The 13,590-nt window shown below is 42.0% G+C and overlaps 1 protein-coding gene across 2 annotated transcripts in view; it reads left to right on the plus strand.

The window, feature by feature from the left end:
* The window catches only part of ccdc18 (coiled-coil domain containing 18), a 37,230-nt gene extending 30,209 nt beyond the window's left edge, over window positions 1–7,021 (plus strand). For both annotated transcript variants that reach the window (XM_020466930.2, XM_020466931.2), the window contains exons 26-27: window positions 2,465–3,193; window positions 4,501–7,021. In XM_020466930.2, coding sequence (XP_020322519.1) covers window positions 2,465–3,166 — 702 coding nt within the window. In that variant the 3' untranslated portion in view covers window positions 3,167–3,193; window positions 4,501–7,021. The remainder of the gene's footprint in view (window positions 1–2,464; window positions 3,194–4,500) is intronic.
* Window positions 7,022–13,590: the final 6,569 nt, after the last annotated feature.

A 13,590-nucleotide genomic window follows, 5' to 3' on the forward strand; every position in this document is an offset into this window, starting at 1 on the left:
TTGTCCTTGATGATCTTTATGGCCTTCCTGTGACATCGGGTGGTGTAGGTGTCCTGGAGGGCAGGTAGTTTGCCCCCGGTGATGCGTTGTGCAGACCTCACTACCCTCTGGAGAGCCTTACGGTTGTGGGCGGAGCAGTTGCCGTACCAGGCGGTGATACAGCCCGACAGGATGCTACCGATTGTGCATCTGTAGAAGTTTGTGAGTGCTTTTGGTGACAAGCCAAATTTCTTCAGCCTCCTGAGGTTGAAGAGGCGCTGCTGCGCCTTCTTCACGATGCTGTCTGTGTGAGTGGACAAATTCAGTTTGTCTGTGATGTGTACGCCGAGGAACTTAAAACTTACTACCCTCTCCACTACTGTTCCATCGATGTGGATAGGGGGGTGTTCCCTCTGCTGTTTCCTGAAGTCCACAATCATCTCCTTAGTTTTGTTGACGTTGACCGTGAGGTTATTTTCCTGACACCACACTCCGAGGGCCCTCACCTCCTCCCTGTAGGCCGTCTCGTCGTTGTTGGTAATCAAGCCTACCACTGTTGTGTCGTCCGCAAACTTGATGATTGAGTTGGAGGCGTGCGTGGCCACGCAGTCGTGGTTGAACAGGGAGTACAGGAGAGGGCTCAGAACGCACCATTGTGGGGCCCCAGTGTTGAGGATCAGTGGGGTGGAGATGTTGTTACCTACCCTCACCACCTGGGGGTGACCCGTCAGGAAGTCCAGTACCCAGTTGCACAGGGCGGGGTCGAGACCCAGGGTCTCAAGCTTGATGACGAGTTTGGAGGGTACTATGGTGTTAAATGCTGAGCTGTAGTCGATGAACAGCATTCTCACATAGGTATTCCTCTTGTCCAGATGGGTTAGGGCAGTGTGGTTGAGATTGCATCGTCTGTGGACCTATTTGGGCGGTAAGCAAATTGGAGTGGGTCTAGGGTGTCAGGTAGGGTGGAGGTGATATGGTCCTTGACTAGTCTCTCAAATGACTTCATGATGACGGAAGTAAGTGCTACGGGGCGGTAGTCGTTTAGCTCTGTTACCTTAGCTTTCTTGGGAACAGGAACAATGGTGGCCCTCTTGAAGCATGTGGGAACAGCAGACTGGGATAGGGATTGATTGAATATGTCCGTAAACACACCAGCCAGCTGGTCTGTGCATGCTCTGAGGGCGCGGCTGGGGATGCCGTCTGGGTTAACAAGTTTAAATGTTTTACTCACCTCGGCTGCAGTGAAGGAGAGTCCGCAGGTTTTGGTTGCGGGCCGTGTCAATGGCACTGTATTGTCCTCAAAGCGGGCAAAAAAGTTATTTAGTCTTCCTGGGAGCAGGGATCCTGGTCCGTGACTGGGCTGGTTTTCTTTTTGTAATCCGTGATTGACTGTAGACCCTGCCAAATACCCCTTGTGTCTGAGCCGTTGAATTGAGATTCTACTTTGTCTCTATACTGACGCTTAGCTTGTTTGATTGCCTTGCGGAGGGAATAGCTACACTGTTTGTATTCGGTCATGTTTCCTGTCACCTTGCCCTGATTAAAAGCAGTGGCTCGCGCTTTCAGTTTCACGCGAATGCTGCCATCAATCCACGGTTTCTGATTTGGGAATGTTTTAATCGTTGCTATGGGAACGACATCTTCAACGCACGTTCTAATGAACTCGCTCACCGAATCAGCGTATTCATCAATGTTGTTGTTTGACGCAATACGAAACATATCCCAGTCCACGTGATGGAAGCAGTCTTGGAGCGTGGAATCAGATTGGTCGGACCAGCGTTGAACAGACCTCAGCGTGGGAGCTTCTTGTTTTAGCTTTTGTCTGTAGGCAGGGAGCAACAAAATGGAGTCGTGGTCAGCTTTTCCGAAAGCAGGGCGGGGCAGGGCCTTATATGCATCGCGGAAGTTAGAATAGCAATGATCCAAGGTTTTACCAGCCCTGGTTGCGCAATCAATATGCTGATACAATTTAGGGAGTCTTGTTTTCAGATTAGCCTTGTTAAAATCCCCAGCTACAATGAATGCAGCCTCCGGATATATGGATTCCAGTTTGCAAAGAGTCAAATAAAGTTTGTTCAGAGCCATCGATGTGTCTGCTTGGGGGGGAATATATACGGCTGTGATTATAATCGAAGAGAATTCCCTTGGTAGATAATGCGGTCGACATTTGATTGTGAGGAATTCTAAATCAGGTGAACAGAAGGACTTGAGTAATGAAAATGTCCTAATGTTGACAGAATAAAATCCGCTGGACAAGGGTGGAGAATTTGGATTTGGAAATGGATTATGCGACAATTTGCGGTGGAAACACATTTATACACAAATATTCATATGATAACCATCATATCGATGTAAACTTGGAGTCACGCAATGATATGTTACGTTGTAGGCCTACCACCATGAGGTGAAAAAGCATTCAACGTTAATAGGCAGGTTAAAGAAAGAATCCTAGTAACTGAATGACTGACTCTTCTCATCCCTTCAGGAGTCCGAAGTCACCCGCCTACAGGCCAGAATTTCCAGTCTGGAGAGAGCTACAGAGCTCCACCACGCCACATTCCACCTTCACCCAGAGATCACCCTGCCCTCATCCCCTCCGCCCCCTCACACACACCACCATTCTCCCCCACACACTCACTCATGCACCCACTCTCCTCATAAACACACCTGCTCCTCCCCACCCACTCACACCCACTCCCCTCACAAACTCTCCCACCCTTCTCCACCACCCACTCACTCTCACACCCGTTCCCCTTCACCCCCCCACGTACAACACCACTCCCCTCCTCGCCCACCCCAAACCCACACTCCAGACTGGCCCGTGGAGGGCAGCAGTGTGGACTCCTCCCTTGATCTCCCTCAGAACCTGAAGGCCACGTTACGGGAAGCCCTGGGTCAACACCTCCCGTGGGACAACTCCTTCATGTCCCCCACCCCGTACCAGCCTGACCACAGCTGGCAGGGCCTCAGCCGACTGGAGGCCGCCTCTGCCTCAGACCTCTCCTTCAACCCCCTCACCTACATGGTGGACAAAATGTCGGAGGAGAGGGAGGAGAGAGAGTCCCCCCTCAGGCAGGAGACCCAGGAGGAGATGGACATGAGCTCCCTGACGGGCATGCTGAGGTTTGTCAACCAGACGCTGGCCCTGCAGGAGGACCCGTCCCTCTGTGGCTCCGCGGGCCTCTGAGAGGCTGAGCACACCCTCACACTGCAGGTTAGCATGAGCAACTCTCTCTGGGGTACGAAGGATGAAACGAGGTGGTACACGTAGCTGTAGTTTTAGCATTGGCAATGTGTAATTGTGGTGATTTGATGAAATGGTTGGTGCTTGTTTAATGGCTTTTGTATAGGTAGTTGAGAGCCGGCTGCCTCTCTTAACAAAAAAACGTTGTAAACAGACCGAAAACTGTGACTCACCTTATACTACCCTTTCACACACACACAAGGATCTCTCAAATAATGACACACCTGCTGTTAAAAGCGGTTCCTTTTAATAATTGGGTCAGAGGCCTGTATTCAAACATACACTTAATTAACTAACCAAACAGGATACAGAACCAATTAGGGAAGAGGTGCAATTGACGGAGTATCAAGTTATTCGGAACCCACGTGGTTCTCAGGGGCAGGCCTGGCGGTTTTCACTAACAGAAGTGACTTTTCGTAGCAGGTTAGGAGAATTAACGTGGCAGGTTCGGCAAATTGGTTAAGGTTAGAGAAAGGGTTAGCTAAAATGCAAAAATTGTCCTCGACGCGACTTGAACATATCTAGCTCCATCCAGACCAGCACCGAGAACACCCTACGTGGCGACAGGGGTCCAGGTGAGTCGCGGGACGACATTGATATTTAAAATACATTTTTAAATACATTTTTGGGATAGGAGAACATTTTCAGTGTGAACTTAAAACGACTAAAACTATGTAGCAAAGACAATGGACCTATACATTTTTCAATAATGGCCTACAATCTTTGAGAATTTACAATCTGCAAAATAAAAGCTAGACAATTTAGCCCCCATTTCATGTTATAATGTTTTGAGCGTGAGAACGCCAGCCATGTCAAAATGCATAGCAATTTCCAAACCAATTTCCTACAATTCTTATCTTTTTTTCTTATTCTTTGATCTGTGTCTAAAAAACAAAAAAATTACCTCTCAACCCTTATGGTGGGTCGCGACTCACGACACCTCAATTGGTGGGTCACAAAGCAAAAATGTTTGGGAACCCCTGCCCTACTTTTCCAACAATGCAATTCTGTGCAATTGACATTGTAGCTATAGTATTAATTGCATGGAATGATGAATGGTTCAAATGAAAGGGATTCTGCATACAACTTGGTTTATCCAATAAATAAGCAATAAATACATTAACTTAACAATGTCCTTGTAGTGAAGAGCTCACCCCTTCACAATAGTATAGTAATGCTGTTTTACGTTTAGGCTCTAATCAACAGAATTATTTTCTCCCACAACACAATGGACACCTCTGTTATTTCACTAATCCATATCGGTCTTTCATTTTCAGGGGGACCTTTAAAGATGGTGGATGCTGATCTACGGGGGAATGTATAATTTATTTGTTTGTTTGTTTGTGTGTTGGTGAATGAAGCGTCAGGCCACACTACTGTCTGGTAGGAATTGGTTTCATTACATTTCCCTCCAGCTCAGGCTTGCCCTGTATATGGCTGCCAAGGTTCATGCTCTTTTACCTCGACACACGTTATGTTTTTACAGTGAGCTCCAAAAGTATTGGGATAGTGATACATTTGTTGTTGTTTTGGCTCTGTACTCCAGCACTTTGGATTTAGAAACGATACAATGACTGTGAAGTTAGTGCAGACTGTCAGCTTTAATTTGAGGCTATTTTCATCCATATCGGGGGAACCGTTGAAAAATTTACAGCACTTTTGGATGTAGTCTCACCATTTTTGGGGTCCAAATGTATTGGGACAAATTCACTTATGTGTATTGAAGTAGTCAAAAGTTTAGTATTTGGTCCCATATTCCTAGCACGCAATGATTACATCTACTATGATTACGGATAGTCCTGAATGATTCGTGAATAATGATGAGTGAGAGACAGATGCACAAATATCATACCCCGAAGACATGCTAAGCTCTCACCATTACAATAACGGGAGGTTAGTAGTTTTTTGGGGCAGGGGGAGGTATGATATTTGTGCGTCTAACTTTCTCACTCGTCATTATTTACAATTCATTCAGGAATATCCGTCATCATGGTAGCATCCACATTAATGTACAAGTGTTTAGAAACATTTGATTTCTATTTACAATAAAAGTGACTCCAAAATGACAATACATTATTTACCATTAACTTCTATTGGGCACAAAATAATCTGAAACAAATCTGAAACCAACAGCAAATGCACTCAACAAGCTTGATGTAGTCAGTGCATGCAAGGAATATGGGACCAAATACTAAATGTTTAACTACTTTAATACACATAAGTGAATTTGTCCCTATACTTTTGGTCCCCTAACACGGGGGGGACTATGTACAAAACGTGCTCTAATTTCTAAACGGTTCACCCGATATGGGTGAAAATACCCTCATATTAAAGCTGACAGTCTGCCCTTTAACGTCATAGTCATTCTATAATTTCCAATCCAAAGTGCTGGAATACAGAGCCAAAACAACAACAAAAAAATGTCACACTCCAAATACTTTTAGAGCTAACTGTATATCTTTTAAGTATAAATGTGTATGTTATCTATTTTCAATCTGAATTCAATTAAATCATTTTTAGTAGAATACATTTTTGATATTTAAATATTACTTCTTGTGTGAAATGGGGCTCCTCGTTTTATTTTAGCAAAAGAAAATGCACTTAAAAAAAAAAAACCTGAACTTCACTTTGATGCTTTTGGAACTTGCAAGGCCCAACGAAGAATTTGTGGTCTAGACGGTGGTCATGTTGGAACAAAATGACAGCCCGACTTGCTGCATTTGATTGGGCGCCCAGAGGGGATTTAAATAACAAGAATAAAAGTTGTGTAGAATTAGTATTTTTAGCATCCCAAACTCTTGTGGATAAGCCAATTGTCAAATGTTCAATACTCAAGTTAGAGTTGATGGAAAGTTCAAACTAGAGAAAAATCATATTTTCGCTAACAAGATTGTAAGCTACGTTATTGTGATTTTTCAGTGCTCAACACATGCCCACCAATTGAATACATATGATACTCCTAGTTATTTCTTTACAAAGAGGGGAAAAAAGGGGATTTTACTGAATTAAAATTCCACTGATGATCGGGGACCTATGAAATGTATAATTGACATTTACAAGCCTAATGAATTGCAGCAGAGTAACATCAATGTCATGACAAGCCAAAAGGAAACACAACCGATTCCGCTACACGAAACACAATGCTTGGTGTACAAATGTGGGTTTGCTATTTGGACAGTCTGCCTTTGTGTCTGTGTGTTTGTCTGCCTGTATGTGTTTGAACAGACTCCCCGCCCTTTCGGCCTGTGCCATTTGTTTCTGAAGGTTACTGGAAAAATGCCTCTTTTTTTTTTCTGTGGGTGGGGGTGTAATGTTTGTTGACACTTCAGACAAAGACGGAACATGGACATCACCGTTAGCAACCAGCCTGCATGACTTTCTCTGTGGGATAACAAAAACCTCTTCTCCAAAAGCAGCAGCGCTGGCCCTTTTTTTCCCTACAATGTTAGTACTGTGACGCGTTTTAATTGGTGCTCTTGATCAGTGAATCTTTTGTACTGAACAGTTTTTGGGTGTGGATCTGTTTCTTCCAGCCACCACTAACAAGCTGTTTTAGTACTTGATTGTAGTGTAGATATGTGTGTCTCTCTCTCTCTCTGTCTCTCTTTTCCTCCTCTCTTCCGTTCTCACTGTCGTGGATTCCTAAGGTGGAGGATCTGAGTGTGCAGCTCTCAGTAAAGAAAGATGTGGTCACATTTTGAAAATGTCTTGTGGTGCAGAAGCAACCTAATACGTCTTTTTTTTACTATTCAAATTCCTAATTGTATACATAAACCCATGTCTTCCGCTTCTAACTTCCCACTGTTGTCATTCTTTGTGTGTGTGTGTGTGTGTGTGTGTGTGTGTGTGTGGTAACGTTTTAAATTTGAGACATTTTGTAAGATGCTGACATTAGCTTATGTAGCAATACATGTCGGTGAAAAAGGACCCTCTTGCATTGAGCTCATAGATGGTAGAAAATGCTTGTGTACAGTGGTTCGTGCAAGCCGGGGATGATTTGAGGTAGATGTGAAAGAGAGAAGTGTGGGTGGTTCCTGTGCCACACGCTCACTCACCACATCTGGTACCGGTTGTCCCGGTTACGACAGTGAAACTACAGCTCTACAAAAGAACATCTTCCGTTGTTGGCACCATTGTTTTATATGTGGCAAGGGTTTTGTGGCCTACTTAAAATGGAGGTATTCTAATGAGGAAAAAGAAACAAAATCGTACTGAACCGTTCAGTGATGAGCACTCTGAACTCTGTAATGTTGACTATTTAAGGTACCGTATGGTTTTGACAGGGTGCCATTTGATCAAGCAGAACTCGGCAGATTTTGTTTTGACAATGACAAATTCTACACTGAAGAAGTTGGCGCCATCCCAAATTCAAACAGCTATCTATTTGGAACTTGGCAACAGCCAAATTATTACATGCTACTTAACCAGGCCGTGCCCCTTGGCTTTAAGCACAATGCTCAGCCACAGGAGGTGGGATAGTAAAGTCTATTCCAATAGAAAACCCTGCCTCGTTTTGAATGTCTTTTTATTTTATTTTTAAAGAGCGACTGCCCCTAGAAAGCAACTTTTCATTTTGAAAATGGCCTGTGGCATCTATGAGTCAGACATTTATTCTGGTGTCAACACTGACTACAAAGTGTCAATAGGATCATTTTGGTCATAAAGTAAAATAAAAAAAATGTTATGTCATGGAATGAAGGGTAGCGTAACAGTTTCCATGGGTTGGGTTTGCCCACAGTTGGCAGCACTCAAGTAATTATCAATAGGATCATAATGCCCATATGTTGTCATAGAGATAGAGGACTGTCATGGATATTTAATCAATAAGGCCCGAGGAGCTGTGGTATATGGCCAATATACTACGTCTAAGGGCTGTTCTTAGGCAGGATGCAATTTGACATGAGAATGTGCTCGCCTCCCTGTAAAATTTAGACCGTGCATATACACATCTGCTGGTGGTGTTGTAGGCTACTGCAAGCTGGCAAGTAAGTATTTTGTGCAAATGGGGGATATGATGAAAAGCTGATAAATAACAAATAAAAGTCAAAACAGGACAACCATATAAACAAGTATGCAACCATTAGTGAGAGGAGCGAAAATCTCTTCTCTTTTTAGATTCTAAAATAATTTAGACACAGGAAACTTTTTCCAGGTGGAGTTGTAATGCTCGTTCAGCGCGTGCACCGTTTTATGGCCGGTCTGAGTTATAACGAGGAACGTGGTATGACGTGCCTTTTATACATCTCAATATTCTTGTATTGTGCGCGGACTTTTTAGAAATGGCGCATGCAGAAATGTTGTACGCAATGGCGGTTCTAGTTTGTATGGCTCCCTGGGCGCCCCCCCCCCCCCCCCCCCAAAAAAAGCACCATTCTGCACGAACTGTAATTTTTATTCAGACATTTGGAACAACACAAATAAATAATCATGTCATTTAAAACTATATCAATATAAAAATATATACAAAAATAAGACTCGTAAATATAAATAAATAAGTACCAAAGACAAATAGAAACAAATTTGATTTGGTGCTAGAGCATCAATACATTACCCATCCCCCAACAATGTCAACCAAGAGGCAAGACCAAACCCAATTCACTTTGGTGGTGTGCAGACTAGTTTTATATTATTCTTAACAATTTTACACAAACCAGAAAAAAAATGCAACAATATGTCTGAAACTATATATTCACAGTATTATGAATGAATAATATAAAACCAGTCAGTTGACTTCCCAGCTAGCACATAATGTTGGATAAGGTGGGAATTTCAGTGCTTCAGCATAACGTTTCCTCATGGTTCTATATAAAGTAATGTTGTCAAATTGTTCAGAGAATATTAGGAACAACGTTCTTCTGTGGGAATTTCCGTACTTTAGCATAAAGTTTCTACAGGTTTCCTAATGGTTCTATTTAAAGTAATGTTCTCAGAACATTAAGATAATTTTTCATAAAAACCACAAGAAAACATTAGTAACATTCAAAGAACGTTTTAAGAATGTTAATTAAACATACATTCCATTCTCAGCCTCAACAAAACTCTCCCTATCCTTTATCTTGTTAAGTGTGTTCAGGTGGGTTGGCCATGCTTACTAATTGGCCACACCTGATCTTATTAAGTGCCTGTTTCCTTTGAAATGGGATCTTTTTGAATAGACTAAAATGAACAGCTTTGTATGAGTTTAAAAAAACAAACATGGCATGCTATGTTTTCCATTCTCGGAACGTTAATAAAACCTCCCAGAAAAAACTTGAATGGAACTATAGTAAAAACGTTCTTAGAACCTCCCAACAACCTAAAAATGTATGTTCCAAGAACAAGCAACGTTTTCACTTCCGTTCTCAGAACATTTGAAAACATTCTGTTTTACTGCTCAGGAAACGTATGGCTTCAATCCCAGAACCAATGGGGAAACTAAAAACGTACGTTCCCACAAATTCCAAGGAACCAAATGTGCTACCTGGGTTGGGCTTATCTGACAATAGGGCCCTTCTCTTGACTGTCTCCATCCCAATACCAGCACTGTTTAAAAAGAGACAGATTTCAGATTCCGGGAGGATATCAGTCACTCCCACTCATTTGCAGAAGCATTACCTGATGTGCAATTACTTTCCTCACCCTCACTTGAAATGGCAGTGATATCACTGCCACATTAAAAACTCTGGAGATATCTACATTCTGCTGCTGAGTGTAAACTGCAAAAAAATATGGAGGAAAACAAACCGAACTGCATGCCATATCATTGGACTGCATACAAAGAGGCACATAAGTTATACTATACCAATCTCATTTCAAATGGTGAGGGGAACCCCAGAATGCTATTTTCTGTTGGAAAGAAATGTTAAACCCCCAGATAACTCTTCCATTGAGCAATCCAAGAATTTTCTTGACACGTTCCAATCCAAAAACAAGGACATGTACTGTACAAATGACCCCTTGCTTGGGACCTGCCCCTCTGCTTCATACTGAGCCTCCCAGCTGCAGTTTCAACAAATTCTCATTGACACCTCCAACATCTGTATCCGAAATTGTAAAAAATATGAAGTCAAATATCTGCCCCTTGAACCCTATTCCCACAGCGCTCATAAAAACCAGACTCACTCTTCTCAGTTCAACTATAACTAAAATCATACACTACTGGTCCAAAGGTTTAGAACACCTACTCATTCAAGGATTTTTCTTTATTTTTACTATTTTCTACATTGTAGGATAATAGTGAAGACAAACTATTAAATAACACATGGAATCATGTAGCAACCAAAAGAAGTGTTGACCAAATCCAAATATATTTGAGATTTGAGATTCTTCAAATAGTCAACCTTTGCCTTGATGACAGCTTTGCACACTCTTGGCATTCTCTCAACCAGCTTCATAAGGTAGTCATCTGGAATGCATTTCAATGAACAAGTGCAGTCGCAAAAACCTTCAAGCGCTATGATGAAACTGGCTTTCATGAGGACCGCCACAGGCATGGAAGACCCAGAGTTACCTCTGCTGCAGAGGATAAGTTCATTAGTTACCAGCCTCAGAAATTGCAGCCCAAATAAATGCTTCAGAGTTCAAGTAACAGACACACCTCAACATCAACTGTTCAGAGGAGACTGTGTAAATCAGGCCGTTGTGGTCGAATTGCTGCAAAGAAACCACTACTAAAGGACACCAATAATAAGAAGAGACTTGCTTGGGCCAAGAAACATGAGCCATGGACATTAGACCGGTGGAAATCTGACCTTTGGTCTGGAGTCCAAATTGGAGATATTTGGTTCCCATCTTTGTGAGACGCTTTGTGGGTGAACGGATGATCTCCGCATGTGTAATTCCCAACATAAGCATGGAGGGGGAGGTGATATGGTGTGGGTGTGCTTTGCTGGTATCACTGTGATTTATTTTGAATTCAAGGCACACTTAACCAGCATGGCTACCACAGCATTCTGCAGCGATACGCCATCCCATCTGGTTTTGGCTTAGTGGGACTATCATTTGTTTTTCAACAGAACAATGACCCAACACACCTCCAGACTGTGTAAGGGCTATTTGACCAAGAAGGAGTGTGATGGAGTACTACATCAGATGACCTGGCCTCCACAATCACCCGACCTCAACCCAATTGAGATGGTTTGGGATGAGTTGGACGGCAGAGTGAAGGAAAAGCAGCCAAAAAGTGCTCCGCATATGTGGGAACTCCTTCAAGACTGTTGGAAAAGCATTCCAAGTGTAGCTGGTTGAGAGATTGCCAAGAGTGCGCAACGCTGTTATCAAGGGAAAGGGTGGCTACTTTAAAAAATATATTTTAATTTGTTTAACATCTTTTGGTTACTATATGATTCCATATATTTTATTTCAGAGTTTTGATGTCTTCACTATTGTTCTACAAAATAAAGAAAAACCCTTGAATGAGTAGGTGTTCTAAAACTTTTGACCGGTAGTGTATATCACTTTCTTAATTCAGGCACTGTGCCTAATTCCCTGAAAACTGCCTCCATTATACCAACCTTGAAAAGACCTGGACTGGACACCCGAAGCAATTACATATTCATTTCCACCTGCCCTGTCCATCAAAGGTCCTTGAAAGTGTGGTCTCAATACAGCTACATAACTACTGTAACTTTCTACCAACAACCTGCATGAACCCTTCTAGTTCAGCTTCCATGCATGGCACAGTACAGAGACAGCCCTAAAAAGAGAGTTGTGTCAAGTTGAATGGTTTCGAGACCTTGTCGAGTCCATGCCCGATGAATTGAGGTTATTCTGAGGGCAAAGGGGAGTACAACTCAATATTAGGATGATGTTCCTAATGTTTTGTACAGTCAGTGTACATGAGGACAAAAGTGGACACTGAGAGCGTAACAACCAAACTGACAAACTTTCTAGATGCAATTAAGAGATGGATGCAGTTGAACTTCCTAAAAAATTGATTGCACTAAAACAGAGCTTGTGCTTATTGGCTCCAAGAGTGCATGGAGTAAGATGAGCACATTCTTTCTTTCTCTAGCTGATGACACCATCAAAGCTTCCCCCACTGCAGAAGCCTTGGTGTTTTAGACTCTAGCCTCATTTGAAGCAGACATCTGCAACATTATGAGTGTTGTTTTCCCACCTGCGCAACATCAACTTGAATCGGGTCCTTCTTGTCCGTTGCGGCTGCTGAGAAGCTTGTGCATGCCCTGGTAACATCTCAGCTTGACTGCTGTAATGCACTGCTGACTGGCATCCCAGTAAGATGCGTCTCAACTCCAGAGGATCCAGAATGCAGCTGACAGGATGCTCACGAACCACACAAAAAAACTCACATCGTCCCTGTTTTATTCAACCTCCATTGGCTTTCTGTTCAATACAGGACCAAAAGTAAGATTCTGCTGCTCACCTTTAACCAATGGTGTAAAGTAATTAGTTACTTTACACCATTATAAGGTGAGCAGCAGAAATGTTTTTTTTTTAAATACTTTGACGTACCACTTAAGTTTTTTTTTTTAGGGGGATCTGTAATTTACTTTTACTTTTACTCCACTACATTCTTAAGGAAAATACGTACTTTTTACTCCCATACATTTTCCCTGAAACCCAAAACTACTCGTTAGATTTTGAATACCCAGGCAGGCCAGCAATATGGTCTAATTCCATACCTATCAATTTGATGTATTATCTTCCCAGTTCTGTAAAGTACTTTAGTAAAAATACTTTAAAGTACTACTTAAGTAGTTTTTTGGGGTATCTGTACTTTATATTTTTGAGTACTTTTACTTCACTACATTCCTAAAGAAAATGATGTATTTTTTACTCCATACATTTTCCCTGACACCCAAAATAATTAGTTACATTTTGAATGCTTGATAGGAATGATAGCATGATAGGAAAATATTCAAATTCACACACTTATCAAGAGAACATCTCTGGTCATCCCTACTGCCTCTCATCTGGAAGATTCACAAAACACAGTGTTGGAGTGTGCCCCTGGCTATCTGTAAATACTTTTTTTTTTACTAGAAAATGTGGCCGTATGCTTTGCTTAATATAAGGAATTTGAAATTACTTTTACTTTTGATACTTAAGTATATTTAAAACTAAATCATTTTAGACTTTTACTCAAGTTGTATTTCACTGGGTGACTTTTACTTGAGTCATTTTCTATTAAGGTATCTTTACTTTTATTCAACTATGACAATTGGGTACTTTTTCCACCACTATGTCTTCCCTTCTGCCTCTGATCTGGCGGACTCACAAAACACAAACAATGCATTTGTAAATAATGTCTGAGTATTGGCGTGTGTCCTGGCCGTAAAGTAAAAATTGTGGCGTCTGGTTTGCTTAATATAAGGGATTTGATGTATAGCATTTAGTTTTACTTGTTACTTTTACTCAAGTACGAC

This window comes from Oncorhynchus kisutch, linkage group LG30 (genome assembly GCF_002021735.2).
Source record: "Oncorhynchus kisutch isolate 150728-3 linkage group LG30, Okis_V2, whole genome shotgun sequence".
Classification (NCBI taxonomy): Eukaryota; Metazoa; Chordata; class Actinopteri; order Salmoniformes; family Salmonidae; genus Oncorhynchus; species Oncorhynchus kisutch.